The sequence below is a fragment of the Heterodontus francisci genome, chromosome 20 (assembly GCF_036365525.1).
Source record: "Heterodontus francisci isolate sHetFra1 chromosome 20, sHetFra1.hap1, whole genome shotgun sequence".
Lineage (NCBI taxonomy): Eukaryota > Metazoa > Chordata > Chondrichthyes > Heterodontiformes > Heterodontidae > Heterodontus > Heterodontus francisci.
In genome coordinates, this window is record NC_090390.1 from 61,817,478 (window position 1) to 61,845,192 (window position 27,715).

The window sequence follows — 27,715 nt, forward strand, 5'->3', positions numbered from 1 at the left end:
GGATGGCGGGACTGACGTATGAGGAGAGATTGAGTCGTTTAGGATTATGTTCGCTGGAGTTCAGAAGAGTGAGGGGGGGTCTCATATAAACCTATAAAATTCTAACAGGACTTGACAGGGTAGATGCAGGAAGGGTGTTCCTGATAGTGGGGGAGTCCAGACCAGGAGTCATAGTCTAAGGATACGGGGTAAACCTTTCAGGACTGAGATGAGGAGAAATTTCTTCACCCAGAGAGTGGTGAGTCTGTGGAATTCGCTACCACAGAAAGCAGTTGAGGCCAAAACATTGTATGTTTTCAAGAGGGAGTTAGATATAGCTCTTGGGTCTAATGGGATCAAAGGGTCTGGGGCGAAAGCGGGAACAGGTTACTGAGTTGGATGATCAACATTGATCATAATGAATGGCGGAGCAGGCTCGAAGGGCCGAATGGTCTACTCCTGCTTCTATTTTCTATCTGCAGCTATGATGTTTCCCCTGGTTGGGGAGTCTAGAACTGGGGAGACAATTTCAAAATAAGGGGAAGCCACTTAGGACTGGGATGAGGAGAAACTTTTTTATTCGTTCATGGATGTGGGCGTCAACAGCTAGGTCAGCATTTATTGCCCATCCCTAATTGCTTTGAACTGAGTGGCTTACTAGGCCATTTAAGAGTCAACTACATTGCTGTGGGTCTGGAATCACATGTCGGCCAGACCAGGTAAGGACAGCAGATTTCCTTCCCTGCAGGACATTAGTGAACCAGATGGGTTTTTACAACAATTGACAATGGCTTCATGTCGCAGGGCAGCGCAGTGGTTAGCACCGCAGCCTCACAGCTCCAGCGACCCGGGTTCAATTCTGGGTACTGCCTGTGTGGAGTTTGCAAGTTCTCCCTGTGTTTGCATGGGTTTCCTCCGGGTGCTCCGGTTTCCTCCCACAGCCAAAAGACTTGCAGGTTGATAGGTAAATTGGCCATTATAAATTGCCCCTAGTATAGGTAGGGGAATATAGGGACAGGTGAGGATGTGGTAGGAACATGGGATTAGTGTAGGATTAGTATAAATGGGTGGTTAATGGTCGGCACAGACTCGGTGGGCCGAAGGGCCTGTTTCAGTGCTGTATCTCTAAATCTAAATCTAAATAAAAAATCTAAATTACTCTTTTTAATTCCAGAATTTTTAAAATTAATTGAATTCAAACTTCACCGTCTGCATGGTGGGATTCGAACCCATTGACCTGGGCCTCTGAATTACTCATCCAGTGACATTACCACTATGCCACCAGAGGGTTGTGGAAGCTCTGTCATTGAGTGTGTTTAAAGCAGAGATTGACACATTTCTAAATACCAATGACATAAAAGGATATGGGGATAGTATGGAAAAAGGACATTGAACTGGATGATCAGCCATGATCGTATTGAATGGCAGAGCAGGCTCGATGGGCTGAATGATCTCCTCCTGCTCCTGTGTTCCTATGAGCATTGCTGGCAAATCCAGCATTTATTGCCCAACCTAATTGATGCAATCCATGTGGCGAAGGTACTCCCTTAATGCTGTTAGAAGAGAGTTCCAGAATTTTGACCCAGTGACAATGAAGGAATGGCAATATGTTTTCAAGTCAGGATTTTGAGAGAGTTGGAGGGGAACCTGCAGGTGGTGGTGTTCCCATTGTGCTCCCATGCTCCTGCTGCCTTGGTTCTTCTAGGTGGTACTAAATTAAACTTAATGCAGAGAAGTGTGAAGTGATATATTCTGGTAGGAAGAACAAGAGGAGATACTATAAATTAAAGGGTACAATTCTAAAGGGGGTGCAGGAGCAGAGACCTGGGGGCGTATATGTACTCAGGTCATTGAAGGTAGCAAGACAGGTTGAGAAAGTGGTTGGCGGGACATATGGGGGATCCTGGGCTTTATAAATAGAGACATAAAGTACAAAAACTAATAAGTTATGATGACCCGTTATGAAGTACTTGTTCGGCCTCAACTCGAACATTGTGTTCAATTCTGGGCTCCACAATTCAGGAAAGATGTGAAGACTTTAGAGAGGATGCAGAAAAGATTTACAAGAATAGTTTCAGGGATCAGGAACTTCAGTTACATGGTTAGATTGGAGAAGCTGGGGTTGTTCTCTTTAGCGAAGAGAAGGTTGAGAGAAGATTTGACAGGTGCTCAAAATCATGAGGGGTTTAGACAGTGTAAAGAGAGAGGAATGGTTCTATTGGCGGAAGGGTCGAGAACCAGAGGACACAGATTTAAGGTGAATGGCAAAAGAACCAAAGGTGACATGAGGGAAATCTTTTTTTACCCAGCAATGTGGCTATGACTTGGAATGCACTGAGTGTGGTGGAGGTAGCTTCAATCATAGTTTTGAAAAGGGAATTGGATAAGCACATGATGGGGAAAAAATTTGCAGGGCTATGGGAAAGGGCAGGGGAGTAGGACTAGATGAATCCCTCTTGCAGAGACTCGGCATGGACTCAGCGGGGCCAAATGGCGGCCTCCTTGCTGTCAACATTCTATGATTCTATAGAGGTCGTGGCTTTAAAAGGTGCTGTCAAAGATCCTTGGTGAGTTGATGCATTGCATCTTGTAGATGGGGTGTACACTGTATCTGCAGTGTGTCAGTGGCGGAGCAAGTGAATGTTTAAGGTGGTGGATGGCTTGCTGATCAAGCAGTCTTCTTTATCCTGGTTGGTATCAAGCTTCCTCGGTTCTGTTGGAGCTGCACTCATCCAGGTAAGTATTTCATCACACTCCTGACTTGTGCCATCTAGATGATGGGCAGGCTTTGGGGAGGCAGGAGGTGAGTTACTCGCCACAGAATACCCAGCCTCTGATCTGCTCTTGTAGCCACTGTATTTATGTGGCTGGTCTAGTTAAGTTTTTGGTCAGTGGTGACCCCCAGAATGTTAATCATGGGGGATTTGACAATGGTAATGCTGTTGAATGTTAAAGGGAAGTGGTTAGACTCTCTCTTGTTAGAGATGGCCATTGTCTGACTTTGTGTGGCACAAATGTTAATGGCCACTAATCAGCCCAAGCCTGAATGTTGTTCAGGTCTTCCTGCATGTGGACATGGACTGATTCATTATCTGGAGCTGCAAATGCAACTGAGCATTGCACAATCATCAGCGAACATCCCCATTTTTTCTGACCTAATGATGGAATGAAGCACCTGAAGAGATTTGGACTTAGGATTCTGCCCTGAGGAACTCCTCCAACTATGTCCTCGGTCTGAGATGATCAGCCTGCAACAACCACAGCCATCTTTTTTTTTGCCAGGTATGACTCCAACTGGTGGAAAGTTTTCCCACGATTCCCATCAGCTTCAATTTTACTAGGGTTCCTGGATGTCGCACTTGGTCAAATGCTGCCTTGATGTCAAGGGCAGTCACTCCCACCTCAGTTGTAAAATTCAGTTCTTTTGTCTATGTTTGGAACAAAGCTGTAATGACATTTGGATCGAGTGGCCCTGGCAGAATAGAAACTGAACATCAGTGAGCTGGTTATTGGTGGGTAAGTGCCCCATAGACCGCACTGTCGATGACACCTTCCATTACTTTGCTGCTGTTTGAGAGTAGATTGATGGGGTGATAAATGACTGAATTGGATTTGTCCTTTTTGTGAACAGAATTATTCATATTGCCCTGTCTACCACACCCTCTACATACATCCCAAAAGCTGGGCCTCTTGAATGAATCCAATTGGTGGCATTCACCCACCTTGCTAGTCCAGATAATGCTGAATGTTTTGAACCAAACGGCAGCACTACACCTCTGATAAGCTGCCATGAGTCCTAGTCTCCATTGCAATGCCTGATAGGAAAGCACAGTTGAAAGGATGACACAACTCGAGCGATTGGCATTAAAAACAAGAAATGCTGGAAATACTCAGCAGGTCTGGCAGCATCTGTGAAGAGACAAGCAGAGTTAACGTTTCAGGTCAGTGACCCTTCTTCAGAACTGGCAAATATTAGAAATGTGAAAGGTTTTAAGCAAGTAAAGCAGGGGTGGGGCAAGATATAACAAATGAGAAGGTGTAGATAGGACAAGGTCACAGGATAACCAACCAGAAGATCATGGAGCAAAGGCAAACAATATGTTAATGGTATGTTGAAAGACATAGCGTTAGTACAGATAGGGTGTTAACGGACTGAAAATTGAACAGCAGCAAGTACAAACATGAAAAAAAACAGTGGGTAGGCAAACTGAACAAACTAAAATAAAATAAACACACAAAAAAAGAAAAAATAACTAAAAATAAAAGTAAAATGGGGAGGTGGGGGGGCGTCATGCTCTGATATTATTGAACTCAATGTTCAGTCCGGCAGGCTGTAGTGTACCTAATCGGTAAATGAGATGCTGTTCCTCGAGCTTACCTTGATGTTCACTGGAACACTGCAGCAATCCCAGGACAGAGATGTGAGCATGAGAGCAGGGGGGAGTGTTGATATGGCAAGCAACCGGAAGCTCTGGGTCATGCTTTCGGACTGAGCGGAGGTGTTCCGCAAAGCGGTCACCCAGTCTGCCATTGTGTCAGCCTGCTCCTGCCCCACTGAACTTATTTCTTCCTATCTTAACTCTATCTTTTCTCCGCTGATTCAGTCTCTTCCCACTTCCATCCGTGACTCTTCTGACACCCTAAGTCATTTTGACAATTTCCAGCCTCCTGGCCCTAACTGCCTCCTCTTCATTACGGACGTCCAAACTCTCTACACTTCCATCCCCCACCAGGATAGTTTGAGGGCTCTCCGCTTCTTCCTTGAGCAGAGGCCCAACCAGTCCCCATCCACCATCACCCTCCTCCAACTGGCTGAACCTGTTCTCACATTGAACAACTTCTCCTTCAACTCCACTCACCTCTTTCAAGTAAAAGGTGTTGCTATGGGTACCCACTTGGGTCCTAGTTATGCCTGTCTTTTTGTGGGATATGTCGAACATTCCTTGTTCCAGTCCTACTCAGGCCTCCTCCCCCAACTCTTTTTCCAGTACATTGATGACTGTATGGGTGCAGTTTCCTGCGCCCGCCCTGAACTGGAAAACTTTATCAACTTTGCTTCTAATTTCCACCCCTCTCTCACCTTTTACATGGTCCATCTCCGACACCTCCCTTCCCTTCCTTGACTTCTCTGTCTCCATCTCTGGGGATAGGCTGTCTACTAATATCCATTATAAGCCCACTGACTCCCACAGCTACCTCGGCTACACTTCTTCACACCCTGCCTCCTGTAAGGACTCCATTGCATTCTCCGTCTCCGACTCATCTGCTCTGATGATGCTACCTTCCATGACAGCACTTCTGATATGTCTTCCTTTTTCCTCAACTGAGGATTCCCCCCACACGGTCAGGGCCCTCAACCGTGTCCGACCCATTTCCCGCACCTCTACCCTCACCCCTTCCCCTCCGTCCCAGAACCGCGACAGGGTTCCCCTATTCTCACTTTCCGCCCCATCAACCTCCATATCCAAAGGATCATCCTCCGCCATTTCCGCCACCTCCAGCGTGATGCCACCACCAAACGCATCTTCCCCTCCCTTCCCCTGTCAGCATTCCGAAGGGATCGTTCCCTCCGCGACACCCTTGTACATTCCTCGATTACCCCCACCTCCTCATCCCCTTCCCACAGCACCTTCCCCTGCAATCGCAGGTGTAATACCTGCCCATTTACCTCCTCTCTCCTCACTATCCCAGGCCCCAAACGCTCTTTTCAGGTGAAGCAGCAATTTACTTGTACTTTGCGGAACACCTCCACTCAGTCCGAAAGCATGACCCCGAGCTTCCGGTTGCTGGCCATTTCAACACCCACCCCCCCCCCCCCGGCTCTCATGCTCACATCTCTGTCCTGGGATTGCTGCAGTGTTCCAGTGAACATCAACACAAGCTCGAGGAACAGCATCTCATTTACCGATTAGGCACGCTACAGCCTGCCGGACTGAACATTGAATTCAATAATTTCAGAGCATGACGGGGCCCCCCATTTTACTTTTATCTTTAGTTATTTTTTATTTTATTTTTTGTGTTTATTTTATTTTAGTTTGTTTCTACTGTGCCTACCCATTGTTTTTTTCATGTTTGTGCTTGTGGCTGTTCAGTTTTCAGTCCATTAACACCCTGAACACCCTGTCTGTACTAATGCTTTGTCTTTCAGCACACCATTAACATTTTGTTTGCCTTTGCTGCATGACCTTCTGGTCAGCTATTCTGTGAGCTTGTCCTATCAATACCTTCTCTTTTGTTATCTCTTGCCCCACCCCTGCTTTACTTGCTTAAAATCTTTTACATTTCTTATATCTGCCAGTTCTGAAGAAGGGTCACTGACCTGAAATGTTAACTCTGCTTCTCTCTCCACTGATGCTGCCAGACCTGCTGAGTTTTTCCAGCACTTTCTGTTTTTATTTCAAATTTCCAGCATCCGCAGTATTTTGCTTTTATTTATATCCCTTGGGCTGTTTTTACATATGGACAGCTTTATGTACCTTTTTCCAGAGGGAGAAATTTTGATTCTATTAAAGTCTTTGGTGAAATAATAAGTAGAAATCCTGTATTTAAAGAAGTACTGTTGCAATAAAGATACTAATTTGACCGCAAGTGTTTTACAAGTTTCTGCTAGTATTGTAATGAATATGAACTGATGCTTATCAATACTAAGCATTACAAAATAATATATCCACACAACATACAACACAGTCATTTCATGCCTAGTTCCAACTTCAGGTTAGTCGCTGAAGCATGAGGAGATTGGTGAAGAAGAATTAAAATAAGTTGGGAGTTCACTGGAGAAAAATAATTAATGTTGGGAGTGCTTTGTAGCTCCAGCCGCATTCGCAACTTAGTTAATTATCTCTTTTGAAGTACGTAGTTGAGAAAAAGCAGTGAAAAGCAGAGCAGGATAACAGCCATCTAGAAATTATACAAATGTACAAGAAATGAATCGTTATGCAGCTGTGGAGAGGAGGAATCAGAAATTTCACTGGGGGAGGAGCAGGGAATGAACTGAAAAAGATCATCGCTCAGATGCTTCCTTTCCCGGTTAAAAAGCCCAAGTCTCTCCAGTCTTTCCTTCGAACTCGCACTTTTGATAGCCTCATGGCTCTTCTCAGCACTGCCTCCAGCAATTGAATGTCTTGGATGCAGTATTTAAGGTGTGGTCTGATCAGTGTACTTTACAATTTGATCATGACTTCTTTTGACTTGTATTACACTGTTTTGGCTATGTGCTTTTTTTGCTCTAGCCATAGTCCCAGAGGACCATAGGCATCTCTCCCCATTAGAGAGAGACAGTTGTTGATGTATAGTTTGAGGATCACCACTCCTCAAGCAAGGGGCAAAGCGAGGAGGCAGGCCTCCATGAACTACCACAGCCGGTACGGGGATTGAACCCGCGCTGTTGGCATCTTTCTGCATTTCACACGAGTCATCTAGCCAACTGAGCTAACCGACCCCCCCTTTGACTATGTAGTTGAACATTTCATTGACTATGTTGATTGCTGCCGTGCATTGGTTGAGCAGGTGTAATATTGTGTTTACTAAACTCCTATGTCATCTTTAACTTCACCCTTAGCTATTTCAACATATTTCATCGAGTAACTTTACTTATTATCCTTTACCATGTACAGTGCCCTCACTGCCATTGTTTTTCCTCATTGCTTGTCCAACTTATTCTGTAATTTCTGAACTATTTCCTCCAGCTCCACTGCCCACCTCCCCACAAAGTTTGGTGTCATTAGCAAATTTGACCATTTTATCTTTTAACTTCTGAATTCACTAATGTAGCTCAAAAATAGTAGTGATATAATTTCTCTAACAAGTAATTGTTATTTTCTACCCTTCAATTAGTTTCTTTTCTATTTCCAGGATATACTTAATTCTCAACCGCTTTTATGTAGAGCTTTGTTGAATTCTGTTTGCAAGTCTAGGTATACGATGTCCTAAGCCATTCATATACTATTAAAAGCACATCTTCATTCAACTCCGCAACTCCCCACTGCAGGAAGAATAATTCTAATACCTCAGTAAGTATCTCAAGTAATAAAACTCCCACAATATGAAATGAAAGGAGCTCACTGAGTCTGCAAGAGTGGGCTGAGACCACATATTGAGCTTTATACTTAGATTCATCTTTGCCAGCACAAAATGACTCTGCACTTTATAAACAACTAAGTTGATAACAACAGCATATATTTATATAGCATCTTTAACCTAATAAAACATCCCAAGGCACTTCACAGGAGCATTATAAAACAAAATATGACACCGAGCCGTGTAAGAAGATATTTGGTCAGATGACCAAAAGCTTGATCAAAGAGAAAGGTTTTAAGGAGTGTTTTAAAGGAGGAAAGTGAGGTAGAAAGGCGGAGAGGTGCTGGGAGGGTATTCCAGAAAATAGGCCGAGACAACTGAAGGGGCAGCCACCAATGCTGGAGTGATTAAAATCGGGGATGCTCAAAAGGCCAGAATTAGAGCAGCACAGAGGGTTGTGAGATGGAGGAGATTACAGAGATAAAAAGGGCCAAGGTCATGGAGGTGACCAAAAACATGGATGAGAATTTTAAAATTGAGATGTTGCTTGACCAGGAGCCACTGTAGGTCAGCGAACACAGGGGTGATGGGTGAGTGGGACATGCTGCGTGTCAAGACACAGGCAGCAGATTTTTGGATGACCTCAAGTTTACGGAAGGTAGAATATGGGAGACCAGTCAGGAGCGCATTGGAATAGTGTCAAGTCGCATAGTATTATAAAGTGTACTCTACCCTTTAAAATGTAAACAGTGACCAGAAGACTCGAGTATTATTTTGAGTTGAATGATTATATAAGAGACTGCTACTTACCATTGTAAAATTTCTTGTACAGGATTTAAGAACAGATGTTATGCCAATATAAGTTGGTTTTAGGCTGAGACCAATGGAGCCATGTTACCAAAAAGCAGCACAATTGGGCCAGATAGTAGCTTTTTTTTAGTTCACTCACAGGATATGTGCATTGCTGGTAAAGCTAGCATTTATGGCCTATGCCTAATTGCCCTTGAGAAGTTGCTGGTGAGCTGCCGCCTTGAACTGCTGCAGTCTGTGTGCTAAAGGTATTCCCGCAGTGCTGTTAGTTAGGGAGGTCCAGGATTTTGACCCAACGGCGATGAAGGAATAGTGATATATTTCCATGTCAGGATGGTGTGTGACTTGGAGGAGAAATTGCAGGTGGTGTTCCCATGCACCTGCTGCCAATTACCTTCAAGTTGGAGGAGGTCGCAGGTTTGGAAGGTGCTGTAAAAGAAGCCTCGGTGAGTTGCTGCAGTGCATCTTGTAGATGGTGTATACTGCTGGCATGGTAGTGGAAAGAGTGAATGTTTAAGGTGGTGGATGGGTTGCCAATCAAGTGGGCTGCTTTTTCCTACATGGTGTAGAGCTTCTGGAGTATTTTGAAGCTCTACTCATCCAGGCAAGTGGAGAATACTCCATCACACTCCTAACTTGTGCCTTGTAGATGCTGGACAGGCTTTGGGAAGTCAGGAGTTGAGTTACTCCCAGAGGATTCCCAGCCTCTGACCTGCTCTTGTAGCCACAGTATTACTATGGTTAGTCCAGTTACATTCATGGTCAATGGTGACGTCCAGGATGTTGACGGTCGGAATTTGACAATGATAATGCCATTGAATGTCATGGGTAGGTGGTCAGATTCTCTCTTGTTGGAGATGGTCATCACTTGTCACTTGTGTGGTGCGTATTTTACTTGCCACTTACCAGCCCAAGTCTGAATGTTGTCCAAATCTTGCTGCAGGTGGACACAGACTGCTTCATTATCTGAGAAGTTGCGAACATTCTGCAATCATCAGCTAACATCTGCACTTCTTAACCTAATGATGGAGGGTAGATCATTAATGAAGCAGCTGAAGATGGTTGGGCCAAGGACGCTGCCCCAAGCAACTTCTGCAGCGATATCCTGGGGCTGGGATGATTAGCCTGCAACAACTACAAGCATCTTTTGTGCTAGGTATTATTGCAGCTGGTAGAGCATTTTCCTATTGATTTCAATTTTACTGGAGCTTCTTGATGCCAAACTCTCTGAAATGCTGTCTTGATGTCAAGGGTAGACAATCTCGCCATACCTTTGGAATTCGACTTATTTATTTATGTTTGGACGAAGGCTGTAATAAGATCTGGAGCCGAGTGGTCCTGACTGAACCCAAACTGAGCAGGGGTGAGCAAGTTATTCCATCACTTAGTTGATGATTGAGAATAGACTGTTAGGGTGGCAATTGGCCTGACTGGATTTGTCCTGCTTTTTGTGAATATGAGATACCTGGGCAATTTTGCACTTTGTTGGGTAGATACCAGTGTTGTAACTGTACTGGAACATCTTGGCTAGAAACATGGTAGTTCTGGAGCACTAGTCTTCATTACTACAGCGTGTCGGGGCCCCAAGCATTTGCTGTATCCCGTGTGCTCAGCCATTTCTTGATATCACATGGAGTGAATCTAATTGGCTGACAGCTGGCTTCTGTGGTGGGAGGAGGCCAAGATGAAACATCCGCTCAGCACCTCTGGCTGAAGCTGATTGCAAATGCTTCATCCTTATCCTTTGCTCTCACTTGCAGGGCCCCATCAGCCTTTTAGATGGTGGGGTGTTCATGGAGCCTTCTCCCATTAATTATTTAATTGTCCACCCCCATTCACGACTGGCTGTCGCAGGACTGTTGGGCTTTGACCTGATAAGTTGATTGTTGGATTGCCAAGTTGTGTCTATAGCATGCTGCTCCGCAATATGGTATGCTTGTAGAAGCTTCAGCAGGTTGACATCACATATTTAGGCATGCCTGGTGCTGCTCCTGGAATGCTCTTTTACACTCCTTGTTGAACCAGGGTTGGTCCCTTGTCTTGACGTTAATTGTAGAGTGAAGGATATGCCGGGATATGAGTTTACAGATTGTGGTGGAATACAATTTTGCGACTGCTGATGGCCCAAAGCCCCTCATAGAAGTTCAGTTTTGAATTGCTAAGTCTGTTCTGAATCTATCCCATTTCACACAATAGTAGTGCCACATAACATGATGGAGGATGCCCTCAGTGTGAAGACAGGACTTAATCTCCACAAGGACTGTGCGGTGGTCACTCCTACCAATATTGTCATGGAAAGATGCATGTTTAACAGTTAGATTGAGGACATTGTCGAGTAGTTTTTTTCTCATGTGTTGCTTCTCTCGCCATCTGCTGCTGGCCAAATATGGCAGCTAGGTCCTTCAGGGCTCAGTCAGTAGTGGTATTACTGAGCCATTCTTGGTGATGAACATTGAAGTACCCCACCCAGAGTAATTTCTGTGCCCTTTCTACCCTCAGTGGACCATTACTGATTCATCAGCTGAGGGAAAGCAGTAGGTGCTAATCAGCAGGAAATTGCCTTGTCTTTGTTTGACCTGATACCACGAGACTTCATGGGGTCCCTCTTTTCTTTACCTTTAGTAGACCTTTCCAGCCGATGGGACAGGATATACCTAGGGCTGGTGATAGAGGAGTCTGAGACACTTGCTGAAAGATATGATTTTATGAGTATGACTCTGTCAGGCTATTTCCTTGACTAGTCTGTGGGACAGCTTCCCAATTTTGGCAAAAGTCTCCAGATATTAGTGAGAGGGCTTTGCTGGGTCAACTGGGCTGGGTGCACCGTTTCCATGGTCGATGCTGGGCGGCCTATTGGTTTTATTCTTATAGTCTTTGTAGCAGTTTTGGTACAACTGAGTGACTTGCTAGGCCATTTCAGAGGACAGTTAAGAATAAACCACTTTGCTGTGGATCTATAGTTACATATAGGCCAGCCTGGGCAATGGCGACCTATGCCCATCCCTAAAGGACACTAATGAACCAGCTGGATTTTTACAATAATCCGATTGTTTCATGGTCACCTTGACTGATACAAACTGGAAAACTCCAAGCTTGTATGGAGGAATTTCAGCTGTTTTCTAAATGCCAGTTGAAGTTCCCTCTTCCTGCTTCAAAGAATATAATTTTCGCTGGAATTCACTAGGGGACTGTATACCACTGAAGTATTAATGGGGCACAAGAGTTTAACTACTTGGGTTTATCTTCCCTCTTCCCCCTTAATGATTTACGTCCAAATTTGTCCCAGGAATGAAGTTATTTGTTGTACACATCATGAAATTATTTAATTAGAAGATAACTGTTCAGATCACTCTAATTATTCTGGAACCATATTATTCTCCAAGGTATCCACATATTTGCCAACATTTCAATTACTGTCAGTTTTCAGCCTGCATTCACAATGGAAATTCAGTATGAATAAGTTTTGAGTTTTAAAAGAAAGTGAGCAATTCAGTTTATTTTTGACAAAAATAGCTTTAAGTACATCTTACTGAACTGCCTTCTATGCCTTGAATTCTGAATCTCCTTCCACACTGATTTGAGGAGAATTTAGCATTTAAATACTATTTCAGTATAGATTCCCAGTGCCTTCAATTTCTTGGTTTATTATCTATTTAAATTTTACTCACTATTCTGAATGCTGAACCTTCTAAAATTTTGCCTTTCACTGTCTGATGATTTACTGAGCCATACAGCCCAGAAAACGTCCAGCTTCAATCCCCAATCTGTGTGGAGTTAGTCAGTCACTGCAGTAGTGGCAGTGGGAATGCTGCAGTTGGCTTCAGTGCCCTGAACTGGTTGGTGGAAACCTTTGGAAAACCATGTTTCTGGACATGTGATGTGGGCAGGATTGGATTTAGCTCTGAATTTTTTGCTCCTACCTGTCCCAGGATGAAATAGTACTCACTTGGCAAGAATGCTTAATTCAGAAGGTGTTAGCTGCTGACATTGTGGTATATATACTCCAGCAAAAGTCACGATCTACATGAGTAAAGAGGACAAAACTCCAGAGAGGAAAAAACTTGGAAGTTTCGTCCCTGATTTGAATCAAGCTATAACATGAGATATATCATTCATGTATGTTTTTCATATTATCAAATGTGTACATATATCCTTCTTTGGCCTCCTTATCTCGACAGACAATGGATAAGCGCCTGGAGGTGGTCAGTGGTTTGTGAAGCAGCGCCTGGAGTGGCTATAAAGGCCAATTCTAGAGTGACAGGCTCTTCCACAGGTGCTGCAGAAAAATTTGTCTGTCGGGGCTGTTTCACAGTTGGCTCTCCCCTTGCGCCTCTGTCTTTCTTCCTGCCAACTACTAAGTCTCTTCGACTCGCCACACTTTAGCCCCACCTTTATGGCTGCCCGCCAGCTCTGGCGGACGCTGGCAACTGACTCCCACGACTTGTGATCAATGTCACAGGATTTCATGTCGCGTTTGCAGACGTCTTTAAAGCGGAGACATAGACGGCCGATGGGTCTGATACCAGTGGCGAGCTCGCTGTACTATGTGTCTTTGGGGTTCCTGCCATCTTCCATGCGGCTCACATAGCCAAGCCATCTCAAGCGCCGCTGACTCAGTAGTGTGTATAAGCTGGGGATGTTGGCCGCCTCGAGGACTTCTGTGTTGGAGATACGGTCCTGCCTCCTGATGCCAAGTATTCTCCGGAGGCAGCGAAGATGGAGTGAATTGAGACGTCGCTCTTGGCTGACATACGTTGTCCAGGCCTCGCTGCCAAAGAGCAAGGTACTGAGGACACAGGCCTGATACACTCGGACTTTTGTGTTCCGTGTCAGTGCGCCATTTTCCCACACTCTCTTGGCCAGTCTGGACATAGCAGTGGAAGCCTTTCCCATGCGCTTGTTGATTTCTGCATCGAGAGACAGGTTACTGGTGATAGTTGAGCCTAGGTAGGTGAATTCTTGAACCGCTTCCAGAGCGTGGTCGCCAATATTGATGGATGGAGCATTTCTGACATCCTGCCCCATGATGTTCGTTTTCTTGAGGCTGATGGTTAGGCCAAATTCATTGCAGTCAGCCGCAAACCAGTCGATGAGACTCTGCAGGCACTCTTCAGTGTGAGATGTTAAAGCAGCATCATCAGCAAAGAGGAGTTCCCTGATGAGGACTTTCCGTACTTTGGACTTCGCTCTTAGACGGGCAAGGTTGAACAACCTGCCCCCTGATCTTGTGTGGAGGAAAATTCCTTCTTCAGAGGACTTGAACGCATGTGAAAGCAGCAGGGAGAAGAAAATCCCAAAAAGTGTGGGTGCGAGAACACAGCCTGTTTCACGCCACTCAGGATAGGAAAGGGGTCTGATGAGGCGCCGCTGTGCTGAATTGTGCCTTTCATATTGTCATGGAATGAGGTGATGATACTTAGCAGCTTTGGTGGACATCTGATCTTTTCTAGTAGTGTGAAGAGACCACATCTGCTGACGAGGTCAAAGGCTTTGGTGAGATCAATGAAAGCAATGTAGAGGGGCATCTGTTGTTCACGGCATTTCTCCTGTATCTGACGAAGGGAGAACAGCATGTCAACGGTCGATCTCTCTGCACGAAAGCCACATTGTGCCTCAGGGTAGACGCGCTCGGCCAGCTTCTGGAGCCTGTTTAGAGCGACTTGAGCAAAGATTTTCCCCACTATGCTGAGCAGGGAGATTCCACGGTAGTTGTTGCAGTCACCGCGGTCACCTTTGTTTTTATAGAGGATGATGATATTGGCATCGCGCATGTCCTGGGGTACTGCTCCCTCGTCCACAGCTTTTGTCTTGTGTAATCAAAATTATATAATTTTTATATGAGTGCTTTATTCCTAATCATTCCATTCATTTCCCCTTCCCTTTCAACCGGGATCATCAGAAAGTTTGGCCTGTAAACTACTCCAGTGCTTCAGTCAATATTATCTGTGCTGTTCAGGACAGAGCTGCTTTTGGGGATTCTCCAGCTGAGGACTAGAAAAACGAAACTCATAGCACTCAGTTGATCCTGGGATTTTAACTGTACCCCGCGAGGGTGCAAGGCCACTTACAGTGGTATATTTCACATTTCTGAAAATTTAATCAGTTATCTTCTGCATTCTGGTAGTTTCTTGTAACTATGCTATCTCTCTCCAGTGATTCAACCATTTCAGAACCCAGTAATAAATTAGAGGGTGGCCTTGGTGTACGTAAGCCCATTTAGAAATGAGGATGATCAAAAGGAAGTTGAGGGAATTAATACGGAAATATAAATCCAGATTGTGCACTTTGATTGTTTATAGATTAAAGTTAGGTCTATAAAGGACATTTTTTTTTTTAGAAAATGCTCTTGAGTTTGCATGATTATTTTAAATTCCAATTTATTTGTTCCTCTTTAGCTAAACTGCCATCTAACACAATTTATTGCATCCAAGCAGAAATAAATACTACAGTGGTGTGACACTCTCCCAATTAGCTGAGTTGAGAATGAGCTTGTACAGATTTTGTGGACCATTTGTCATTGATCTTGTGCAGGCCTTCAGGCTATCCATTGACAGATATGGTGAAAGGAGCCAAACCCTTCAACTTAAATAAAATGCCATTTAAACTGTCAAATGTTTCGTGTATTTAATAGAGCAGCAACCATAAACTTGCATTTTACCTGTAGCTAAGGGCAGTTTTTACTACCTGTTTTACAAATCATATTCTCCTGGAGGACATCAGAATTTTATTTGACCAGAGATTTGTAATTTACAATATGGTGTATGAATATTACAGATACAGTCTATCTCCTGGCATTGTGTATACTATGTTGTGCATATTACATTTTATTTCAGTTAAATAAAGTGCAATTTTCTTGTTAGAAATGGAATTATTGCTATCCTTCTTTGCTTCACTTTTTTCCTGATTTCAGTTGAAACTGGATATAATAGTAGAGAAGAACGAATTGTAATAAGGAGCTTCTGCTGTAATCCCCTCAAATTACTCAAGTTTTTGCTGGATTTTTTCCTCTCAATCTGGTTTTAAATTTGGAAAGCAACTGCCTTGAATTTTGGGATCTGGGTATGAAAATATTTTGTGTGCTACTTTATTGCAGGTTCTGACTGAATTAAAATAAATACAGTGATCTAAAAGGACAGGAGCAGAATATCACATGATAAATAATGTGTTACTCTGCTGATGAGGTGAGTTAGGTGTAAGGTGGCTTGTCCCTTTTGGCCGACAACGTCTAATTGCTGTAAAATGGGCCCATCCTGAGGTGAATTTTAAGATGGTGATTTTCTAAGTTGGAAAAGGTAGGGAATTCTGTTTGAAAAGATTATTTTGCAAATAACGAAGTATTACCTTTGAAGTGTGACCAATTCAAAATATTTCTAATTACGCACAATTTTGACAATAGTCTGATAAAATAATTCGAGCCCACTTTTGACAGAAATGCATAAATAATTCAAAGCGTGTTACCTGTTAAATTCTACAAACAAGCTGGATCTTCTATCAAATATTTATATGTTTTCCTTTTAAGAGAAAGCTTTGTTTTTGTGATTTTAGTAAGGGCAAACAGTGTTAGCTAAAATACTGTTTCCGAAATGGTAAGTGCTGTAATCTACTTTTCAATTGTTACAGTACAGCTATGGAATCATCATTTATTTTGGTGAAGTCCATGTGAAGTTGTTTCAAATAAAAGCAGAGGAAAAAGGTCCACCCGTGACATGATTTTCATTTCTTCCTTTACCCAGTTCACCTTCGTGGCTATCTGTTCCCTTCTTTTGTTTGATCATGTGTTCGCTATAACTCGCTTTCACAGTCACTTCTTTTTTTCTTAGCTACTGTCAATGGCTCTGACTCATTCCAGCTTGAATTCCACCTTTCATTCCACCTTTCCTGTATTGGATCCACCCGTGATCACAAATATCTCTATGATCTCTAACATCTTCTGGTCTAACAAAGGGCTATAGAGCTGAAACGTTAACCATATCTTCCATTCTCCACAGATGCTGCCTGACGCGCTGAGTGTTTCCATCAATATTTGTTATCTTTGAGAAAGAAAGTATGCAGATCTGATTAACCTTAATAACAAAGTAAATAAAAAAGCTAAACGGATTGAAGTATAATTTTACTGAAAAGATTGGTTATTTTTTTGCTATTCAAAATGAAGGTGCCAATTGCCATCTTAGGAAATTACAACATCATATTTGATTCATTTACTTTGATTACTTATAATTTATTTAAACATCATTGTTGTGTGTCACACACCTGCTTGGTCAATACAGATATGAACCCAAGTTTGCACACCTACATCATGTGTTTATATAAGCAATGACTTTTTTTGTAATGCATCAGAGATTTTGCTGATGTCCAATATTCATAATAAATATAAAAAGTTCTCAAAGCAGGTATCTGTTAAACAATGATTCTGTTTTCACCATAGATTGGCAGGAGGTTTCCAGCTAAAATCATTCTGGTGAATGTTTGATGACATTTCTCTAATAAATATCCTTAAAGTATTCCATATGTAGCTGTAATAAAGGCTACTGATAGGGCTCTGAAGGTGTTGACTAATTGTTTAGATTGCTTTTAAGTTTTCAGCAACTTTTATTGGATAATGATCTGCTAAGAAGTGTTAGATCTTGTAGCAGTATTTCATAAAATGAAGAGTCAGGTCTAAGGTGTGTTTTTTTCCCCTGAAAAAAGGTAATTAGAAGGCAGATTAAATTATGGCCATCAGCCTAGATCTGTCATTTGGTAAATGAGTGCTGTCAGTGCTTTAATTCAGTGTAATACAATCATTAACTATATTTTCATTGATTCAAAAAGTCACATTTCTAATACGATACTAGCTTTGCACTAAGCTAAAAAAATAAACCATTTTCAACTAGGTACTCTCTCATAATTCATTCAAATGTCTAGCTTAATGTAGATCATATATTTTATATTTTTCAATAGCTAAAAGCATAAGGATAAAAAGAGTTCAAGAATTTTGTACTCAGCTGCTAATCAACTGAAACACAGAAAAGAACATGGCCCAGATTTTGTAGTCAGCAGTGAAGGGATGCCACTCACCATTCATTACACTTACAGATGTGTACAGACTTTCTGTGGGGAATCTTACCATAACTAGAGATTAACTTCAGCATGGCACCCTCTACAGGGGATTTCTGATGTGTGTGATGAATCCTCACTGAGTTATGCAGCATGAGAAATTGATATAATTTGTGCCCATGTTTTGAGTACCAAGAGTGCCCTTGGAGCTCCAAAATGTCATATGTGGCGCGTGTACAAACTTTTGGGGAGAATTGCACTGGTCGTCATCATTGATGAGGACATTGTCATGCATGCAGTGAACAGTTGCTGAAAGTATGCAGGGCAGACAGTTCATGATATCATCGCCTGTACTGCTGATTTGACACCAGTGATGCCATTTTGGGGCTCAATACTCCAGCTGGCGCCCCTCTTAACCTCGCACTTCTGAACACATGTTCAGCAGGGAGGCACCCGGCCAGCGCCATTAAAGGAACCATTAATTACTAACAGTTTGATTGCTGTTAATTTTTTCTGGCTGTTTACTACAATTCTACAAGTGTTTGGTGCTTTTCAGTAGTTGTTTCAAGTTGCAAAAATCTACAGGGAATTCTTACTGAGTTCAAGGCCTCTGCACAAGCTAATTGCTCCCAGACATGGGTGTCGTAGTCGGCATTCCTCTTGGATTACAGCACGACTTGGCAAATGAACAGAGGGCACGCAGAACAGGACAAGCTGCTGGAAGAGGGAGGGGTAGGGGAAGAAGGGCTCTCAGCAGGAGGCCATACCTGAATCTCATGCAAGAAACAATGTGTGAGATGTCTGTGCTTCACTGCAACCTCAAAGCAGGGCGAGGACAGCATTGCCAGTGGCTGAGATGGTAACTGTGGTGATGAGCTTTTATGCGCCTGGTTCCTTGCAGGCCTATAAATAGAAATATTTGCAACATCTCTCTATTTGTCCACTGTTGCATAAGGGAGAACACTGAGGCTCTATATTCCAAGAGAGCTAAATACATATCATTCTCTCTGGCAAGAGGGAAGCAGGCAGAGCAAGCATGCAGCTTTGCTAGGATTGCAGGCTTCCCCAAGTGTAGGATGCCATTGACTTCATTTTGTGGGCATCGCATGTCAACTCTGCACTATACCAGAACTGAAAGGGATTCCAATCCCTCCACACCCAACTGAAGTGTGACCGTAGGCAGTCAATCATACAGGTCTGGTAACTTGGCAGCAGTCATGATGCATTCATTCTGCGCAGTCCTCTGTTCCAGCTGCATTTGAGCCACTGTAGCAAAGCAAATGCTGGCTGCTGGGCATCAAGGTCAATCCGCTGATGACATGATTCATGACTTGAGTGCACAGCCCACAAATATGTGGGCAGCATATTTACAGTGAAAACCATGCTGCCACCCAAATGCAACAGAGCAGAACATTGGTGCCCTGAAACGACGCTTCACCTACCTGAACCACTCTGGAGGAGCCCTGCAGAACTTAGCAGTGCAGACATCAAGATACATGGTGGTCTGCTGCATGGTGCACAAACTCATCGTCATGAAGGCACAGCCTTTGCCACCAGCTATGTGAGGAGCAGGAGGAGGTAATCTAGACAGCCTCTTTCTCCCTGGACTCTCCAGAAAGAACTCATCCAAATTTGCTGACGATACAAAAATAGATGGGAGGGCATGTTGTGATGAAGATATAAGGAATCTGCAAGTGGATAGAGATAGATTGAGTGAGTGGGCAAAAACTTGGCAGATGGAGTTTAATGTAGGAAAGTCTAAGGTCATACACTTTGGTAGGAAGAATCAAAAGGCAGACTATTATTTAAATGGAGAGAGACTCTGCAGCACAGAGGGATCTGGGTGTTCTTGTGCATGAAACACAAAATGTTAGCATGCAGGTGCAGCAAGTAATTGAAAAGGCAAATGGAATTTTGGTCTGTATTGCTAGGGGGTTGGAATTTAAAAATAGGGAAGTCTTGTTACAACTGTACAGGGTGTTGGTGAGACCGCACCTGGAGTACTGTGTACAGTTTTGGTCCCCGTATTTAAGAAAGGATATACTGGCATTGGAGGCAGTTCAAAAGAGATTCACTAGGCTGATTCCTGGGATGAAGGAGTTGACTTATCAAGAACGGCTAAACAGGTTAGGCCCTTATTCATTGGCGTTTAGAAGAATGAGGCCTAATCTTATTGAAACGTACAAGATTCTGAGGGGGACTTGACAGGGTAGATGTTGAGAAGATGTTTCCACTAGTGGGGGAATTTCGAACTAGGGGACAAAGTTACAAAATAAGGGGACACTCATTTAAAACTGAGATGCGAAGGAATTTATTCTCTCAGAGGGTAGTGAATGTCTGGAATTCTGTACCCCAGAGAGTTGTAGAAGCTAGATCACTGAAAGTATTTAAAGAGGAGGTAGATAGATTTTTGAAATATCGGGGAGTTGAAGGCTATGAGGAGCTGGCACGAAAGAGGAGTTGAGGTCTGTGGCAGATCAGCCATGATCTTATTGAATGGCGGGACAGGCTTGAGGGGCCGAATGGCCAACTCCTCCTATTTCTTGTGTTTTTATGTAATTTTGATACCAATAACTGCAACCCTAATTACCCCATTTACCAACAAACCCATGCGTTGCCTTCCCTCTGTCACAATCACAGCATCGTTTGACCACAACGCAAAAATAAAAGCTACCACAAAATACATGTTCCAAACCAAATTTATAAATGAAATCATGATGTATCAAACACAAAAGTCAACTAATCACTCTTATACATTCTCTTAGTGCCTGTCTTCCCTTTGCCTGTCCTATTGCTCTTATGCTGTGCTACCCCAGTGGCTGCAGCACAGCTGGTGAAAGGATGCTGACTTTTAAGTGGAGGAGGCTACATGTGGCCTTGGATGATGACCCCTAGCTGCACAGTCTCAGCATTGCCAGCTGCAGTCTGGGCTGGCTGGCTGATAGGCAATAGCAATGGCACTGGTAAAGTGGCAGGATTGGGTGGATGAATGCAGTCATCCTGAGAGAAGACAAGGAGGGTCATGCTCCACAGAGCCACTGCCACATCCCCTCTGCCACACCAGGAATTTGTTGGAGGACAGTGTGCTGGACTGCTGAGACATGCTACAAGCCCCTTTGCACACTGTAATCCACAGCCATGATGGCAGTACTCTGAGCTTGAATGACAGTAAGATGACCTTGCTTGAGAGCAATCTGAGATTGCGCTGCTGCTAGTGCTGCAATTGAAGTTGCCACATTAGTCATCAGATGCTGCATCATGGTTGGGTCCACAAGTGCTCATGCAGTTGGCCACCACTGCCATGCTTGAAAGGATGGGTTCCAAGCTCTTCCCAAAGCCCTGTTCCAAGTTGGTACTAGTCTCCACCAAGCTCCTTGGTATTGACTGCAGGATTTCTGCCAGGTTTCCTAATGATGATAAGTGGTGGAAAGTAACAGGGACGTGTTTACACCATCTGCAGCTTGCAAGTCAGAAGAGTGTGTAGAGTCAGGAGGAAGTAGGATGTAAGAAAGAGGATTCGGTATGAGCATACCATCACCTTCAGTGATCTCCGCCCCACTGCTGGCCATGACCTCAGCAAACGGCATCCCAATAATGGCTGCCACAGTTTACTCCATGTTGGCTAGGACATGCAGTCACACCTGTTCCCTTCTAGTTAGCTTTTTCTGCCTCCCATTGTGTGCCACCTTGTCCTGCAAGAGAGAGGGAAGTGTGTCAGTGAGTGGCCTACAGTCTATTTGGGTGCTGTGGCTGTCATGGTTGAATAGCTGGCAGTGCAACCTGAAAGATGTATGAGGGTTGCAGCAGTGCTAAGTGTGTGAGGGTGTATTAGAGCATATGAATGTCAGGTAGGAGTCCTAATTAAGGGAGATTGCTGATAGGTGAGTGATGGGGATATGGTGAATTTAGCAGTGGCTGAGGCTAGTGATGCTGGGATATACTATTTGAAGATGCATTCACTCGCCTTGGTCACTCTTGTGGTCATTGAACTTCTTGTGGCACTGCATCCAGGTCCTCTGGGCTTTAATCCTATCATTGACTTCCATGGCTGTCTGCTTCCACTGCCTTTTGAGTGTGTTTCTGGAGGGCCATTTCTCTTCCTTTCCACCTCCTGCAGTGCAATGTGTGAAAACTTTGGAGCCTGCTCTTTCCTCTGTTGTGCCATTCATATTTTCCAGGTCAAAGTCACTTTCCGCCCATTTGCCAGTATCTGGTACTGCCACAATACACCTCTCCTTTAAGCAGAACAGGCTAGCTTTAAGTGGTGCTAGCCACTCACCAAATTGGCCCGCTGCTGATGCATCAACAGCATTGGCTGGACGTTAACAGCATTGAAATGAGCATCCAGCACAAAGTTGGAACGTTGCCTGCATTGCAGTCAACATATACAGGTTAATCGTGCATCGCAATCCCCAGTGCTATCAAGTTTAGGGCCTACAAAGTCCAAACCAGGAAGTGTAAATTTCAGCCATATCATAGATTTTATTTATATATATATATAGACATATTGTTTTTGAATCTAATGCCTTTAACATAGTAAACCATTCCAGGTGCTTCACAGGAGTATTACCGAGCAAAATTTGATACCGAGTCACAGAAAGAGGTGAGGGAAGATGACCAAAAGCTTGGTCAAAGAGGTAGGTTTTAAGGAGCATCTTAAAGGAGGAACGAGAGGTAGTGAGGCAGAAAGTTTTGGGGAGGGTATTCTGGAGATTAGGGCCTTGGCAGCTGAATTTGATGTAAAATCATGTATAGAAAGCAAAATAAAGAGAGAAAAAGAAGTAAGGGATTGAGAGAGAGAGATGTGAGAAAAATAAAGTTTCCAAAAAAATTATTAAATCTCCAACGATAATTAAAATCTGAAGAAATGAGTCTTCACACTTGTAAAAGTAAATTTTCAGTGCGAGAAAGATTGGCAGTAATTAAGATTTATCACACCATTAAAAATTCAGTTATTCTTGAATGGGCAATTCCTAACTTTTTTCCGGCATATTCAGTGAATATCTAGTAGGTAAATACAGCAACTTCATGCCCTTTGCATATTTAAATTTCAAATCTCTCAATGAGGTACCGGTGCAGCAAAGCTTGTGGAGGATCAGAGCAAATTCGTTGATAACTTCCTGATTTCTGCCTTTCACTGCCAAAAGCTGCTGTCTGATTTGCTCCATAATAATGGTGAGCATTATTGTTAGAATCACTGTTATTCTCACCAAGAAACCCAGGTCTATCAATGGGATCATAAAATGTCATGGCTTTTGACAGTAAATGGTTAAAATGTGCAAATAGCTACTTGTATTCTGGAATCATATTTTCTGTATCATTGACGAGAGCTGGAAGGGTTTGCATATTAGATCATTTAAAAATGAAAATTTGAGACCTAAACAATATTATTTAAGATATTTTGACTGAAGGGCGAGCAGGGTTAGAAAATGTCATGTAAGAGCGTTCACTGTTCAGTACAGGCAACTAAGAGTTTTAACCATTATTTACAGAACTTTACTGATTCTGGTACCAAATGCATTCAAGGTCAGAATTGTTCTTCCAATAGCCCGTCTTTTTGTTTTGAGAGTATTAACATGGAAAGCCAATATTCTGCTCTTCACTCATGCTACATCATTCAGTTTTTATTTCTTTGAAAGAACATAACACAAACATGATTTCAATTTGAAAAAATACTTGAAAAACATTTATTCAGACCAGCAACTCTTGAAGTCCAAATTTGGTATCAATGCAGGAGATTCTTAATGGAGGTCTTCCTCGGTTATCCTACAGGGCCACATACAAAGTGCCAGTAGTACTTTAATCTGGAGCAACAACTTTTTATTTATTTCCATTTGCATGTTACTTGCCCATGAGAATAGGACTGCCAGCAAAATTATTTAAATTTTAGGGATTTTCCGTTTAACTGCCTTAGATGTTCAGATGAGGCTTTTTTTAAGCCTGACCCGTACTGTTCTTTTGACCTATAAAGTTTTTTTAGAATTGTTTGCAAATTTGTTGATAAACATCTTGCTTTCTGTTTTCCCTGTTTTATATTTAGGATTGCAAATTGAAGTTAAACATTAAGAATTAATATCAGTAAGTCAGCAAGCATTATAACCCATTATTGCACGATTCTTATTGCGGTTTATAAGGCACATAACTAAAACAAAAGAATGAAATATGTACCCAAAAAAAAGACTTACAACCTATTGATACTTATTCCAGCAGGCTGTGCACAATTTGTACTGTCCTAGGGAATGCTGTATTTAATTTCTCGAGTATGACAGATGACTCCGGATAATGCTTCCAAAAGGAGAAAGCTATGTAATTTCTCTGCGATCGTAGGTAATCAAGTGCAAAACTGGAGAATATCATTCCAGTGTTACTCAATCTCAGCGTGTTGTACTTTACAGACAACATGCAGTTCAACTTGACCAATAACCACTCAGCTCAACATCCAGAATAAGCCTATGACTTAAAAAAAACTTCAAACACCACTCTGCAAACCTCAGGCAAAACTAAATTCTCGCCTGAAGTAAAAGCCATGAAAATCAGTAAATTGCTTATAAAGAGGAACAACAATGTATAAATAATTCAAGTCCATCCATAATACATACATAATACATATAAAACAATCACTTTTAACGGATTACACAATCTGTTCAAGACAGAATTTACCATACTTAATGGATAAAATTTCCCTTCAGAAATGTCCAAGAAATAGATATCCCTCAGTCCCATGCTAGCTACCATCCATTGGTACTTCACTCTGTCAAATAGTGGTACATGACAATCTGGGACCCAAATATCACCACAGCCGCTGTTAGTGCTATTCCATATTAGATAACAGAATGTTGAAGCACATCTATGTTTCCTAAATTATATTTGCCTCTATTCTCTCTGCTCCCAGCCCCACAGCCTACACAAATGGAGTTCTGTGTTGCTATGAAGCACTTCATTGAGTGTGCTGGACAAGAGCTATTTAAATGTAGGCGAGTTCAAATAATAGCCAAAGTTGGAATGAAAACTCATGGTTTGTGATTCAGGGACCAGTGCACCATCCTTAGAATATAAAGTGACATAAAAAATATTCAAAGAGTTCACTAAAAACCATTTTGCTTAATACATTTTTTAACTTAAGGTTCAATCAAAATTGTATTCAGTAAGAACTAACTCGGTACTCAACAATTTTACAGGATCAATATTTACTGGTAAAATAAAAATCAATGTTCAATATTATTGCACAATGTGTTAATGACTGCCCTGGCTTTTATGGTTAAATCAGATATAGATGCTAAGAAGACAGCATCAAACTAAGATAACTCTACATTTTATGCCAAATGAGAAAGAAAAAATATTTATAAATTGTTCCAACATTGGTTAAGTTTGTTTTTCTGATACGCCTATGCAGAATTGATGATATGTAGCCCTTTGTCTTATCGTCTATTACTGACTTTTGCATCTGTATTTGCACTCATTTCCCATAATAAGCATTTTAAACAGCTTCTACCAAATTGCAGCAGTCAGTTTTAACACACTTGGAAAAGGGGAATGAGATTTGCAAATGATAAATGGGGAAGTTGACTACCTAACTAATAAAGATTTGTCTTAATCAAGTATGATTTGTCAGAACAGGAGCGCACCAGGGTCAGGGCAGAAGCAATGAATAATACAGCGTTCACAGGAGGAAGGGACCACTGAAATGCGTAATAAATATGCTGTGATTACCCAGTGCTAATTCATATTCAGAGGATGAATTATTTCAGGCCAGTCACGAGGATGCTGAGTACTGCCGGCCTTGATAAAGCTGTTAAAGCATGAGAAAAAGTTCTTCCTTGTTTAAAAAAAATATCCTTTGAAGTATGTATCTTCAAGCTTGTTGTTAACTTGAATGTAGTTATTTAGAAGGTAGAACTCTAGTGTCATCTGTGTCATGGCTGCACTTTCTGCTCGTGGCTGTTCTCCTTGTGAAAAGGGCCAAAGTTCGTCAGTTGTGCTGCATACTGAATAAAAAAAACTCTTGCAAAATTGATGATGGCCCCAATTATTTATCTGTGCAGACAGTCAGAGTGAAGCAGATGCCATCGTTCCCCCCCCCCCCCACACCAGGATGAAATTAATGTATGATGTTTTGATCCCTATGTGTCAAGACAACAATTCATTTTGTGATATTCCAGCGGACATGCTTCTTTTCCTTGTTTATTGACTTCACTAGTCATTGACTATGAGGAAAAAACACAATTCATCAAAGTGACAATGTTTTACCCTCAATTACTGTCTGTGGCATTGTCACATTTGCTGGTAGAAATAGATTGAATCATTAGAACCAAGGTGAAGATGTCAACTTGGCAGCCAAACGAAACAGAGAAAAACCTAATTAACCAACCTGCTTTGAATCAGCAGTATTTAATGGCATGTTTTCTTTTTTTAAAGAGATATCGGATCATCTTGAAATATTTTTCTTGGTCTATTCTTAATACAAAAACTCTTAAAATGCATTGAACCTTTAGGGAGGTATTACACTATTCTAAACCCCAGGAGGCAAACCAGTACCGAAGAAATACCTTAATGGGAACATCAATTTCTAGTCAAATATCTGAAAAATATTTATCCTGCTACATCTGTCATTGTTAGCTGCAGCATTTAACATTTTCACAAACTGAATGCGAACTATATCGTCAAGTTTGGTTTAGGGTTAGTTAATTAAGTTTTGATTGGTTTTAGTACTTGTCTTTTTGTAAAAAGTTAAAAATTAATAATTGCGCTTTACATGCTTCTTGCTTAGAGAATATCAAATTAATGATTTTGATGGAATACTTCTGCAAAAAACACTCCTATTTATTAATATTTCCAAAGAATTTAATTCAAGATCAAATATAGAATATGTCAGTCCTGTTGAAAGTTCAGACATGCATAATCCCCTAAATTGTGACAATGTATTAAGTTTTTTTTTAACTCAAGCTCAAAGGCAAGTTTCTTTCTCGACTTGCCGCAAACAGCTTTTATATTACATTTTCATGTTTCTAAAATTATTAAATGTCTTCGTAGTCTTTCCATTTCCTATAGTTGGCATATATGTATATTATAAAATGCTGTAGAAGCTTGTTTACTTTTAGTAACATTAAACTAGTTCCTATCGTTCCTACAGGAGTGCTGCATCACTGTGGGCTGCTGTGGAGACTGGCCACTGAAATTATTTAATTCCTGTGTTTTTATTAAAGTAGCTGACTCAGTTTAGGTTCAATCTGACTGCTGTGCTCACTGAACTGATTTTAATGTTTACTTTATTCAACTTTTAACATACAGTGTGTGACTTTTTGTGCTCATTATCTTTGGGTTACAGAACAAATTGGACAGGAGATCCTGGAGAACCTGCATCATGACAAAGAAAAGATTCAACGAGCTCGGGAAAGGGTGAGTTTGAAAATACGTAACTGGAAGTGGTTTTAATCAATCACCAGAGAAAATAATACAGAACAAAAAAAAAATCGGTTCTTGAAAGTAAGGGCTGTCAGGGATTTTTTTTAAGGACATTGAATTCTTTTTAATAAATTAGTAACATTTTGCAAATGAAAATGCTTAAGTGGCAATGGCCAATCTTTGGAATCAATCCAAAATTAGGAATATGGTCAGTTTTTAAGATTTCTGTCTGTCAACAAGGGAAGGAACATTAATTTTTCCAATACTGGAAACTTTTATGTGAACTGTGGCTATTTTTCAGTTTGTTTTCTCCATTTAGCCTTGGATTAATAAATGTAATTTAGCTTTTGCTAATTTTAAAATTGTCCTGCACAATGTGGAAAATCTAAAATGGCTCAACTTTCTGCTCATTTTAACAGAAAAACATGAACAAGGTGCTATCTTTGTTGACATGTTGAGACTGTTTAGA

The 27,715-nt window shown here is 41.9% G+C and overlaps 1 protein-coding gene across 6 annotated transcripts in view; it reads left to right on the top strand.

Annotated features, from left to right (window-relative positions):
• Positions 1-27,715, top strand: part of vti1a (vesicle transport through interaction with t-SNAREs 1A) — a 428,909-nt gene that overhangs the window by 219,955 nt on the left and 181,239 nt on the right. For all 6 annotated transcript variants that reach the window (XM_068052913.1, XM_068052915.1, XM_068052911.1 and 3 more), the window contains one exon: positions 27,170-27,240. In XM_068052913.1, the coding sequence (XP_067909014.1) occupies positions 27,170-27,240 (71 nt within the window). The remainder of the gene's footprint in view (positions 1-27,169; positions 27,241-27,715) is intronic.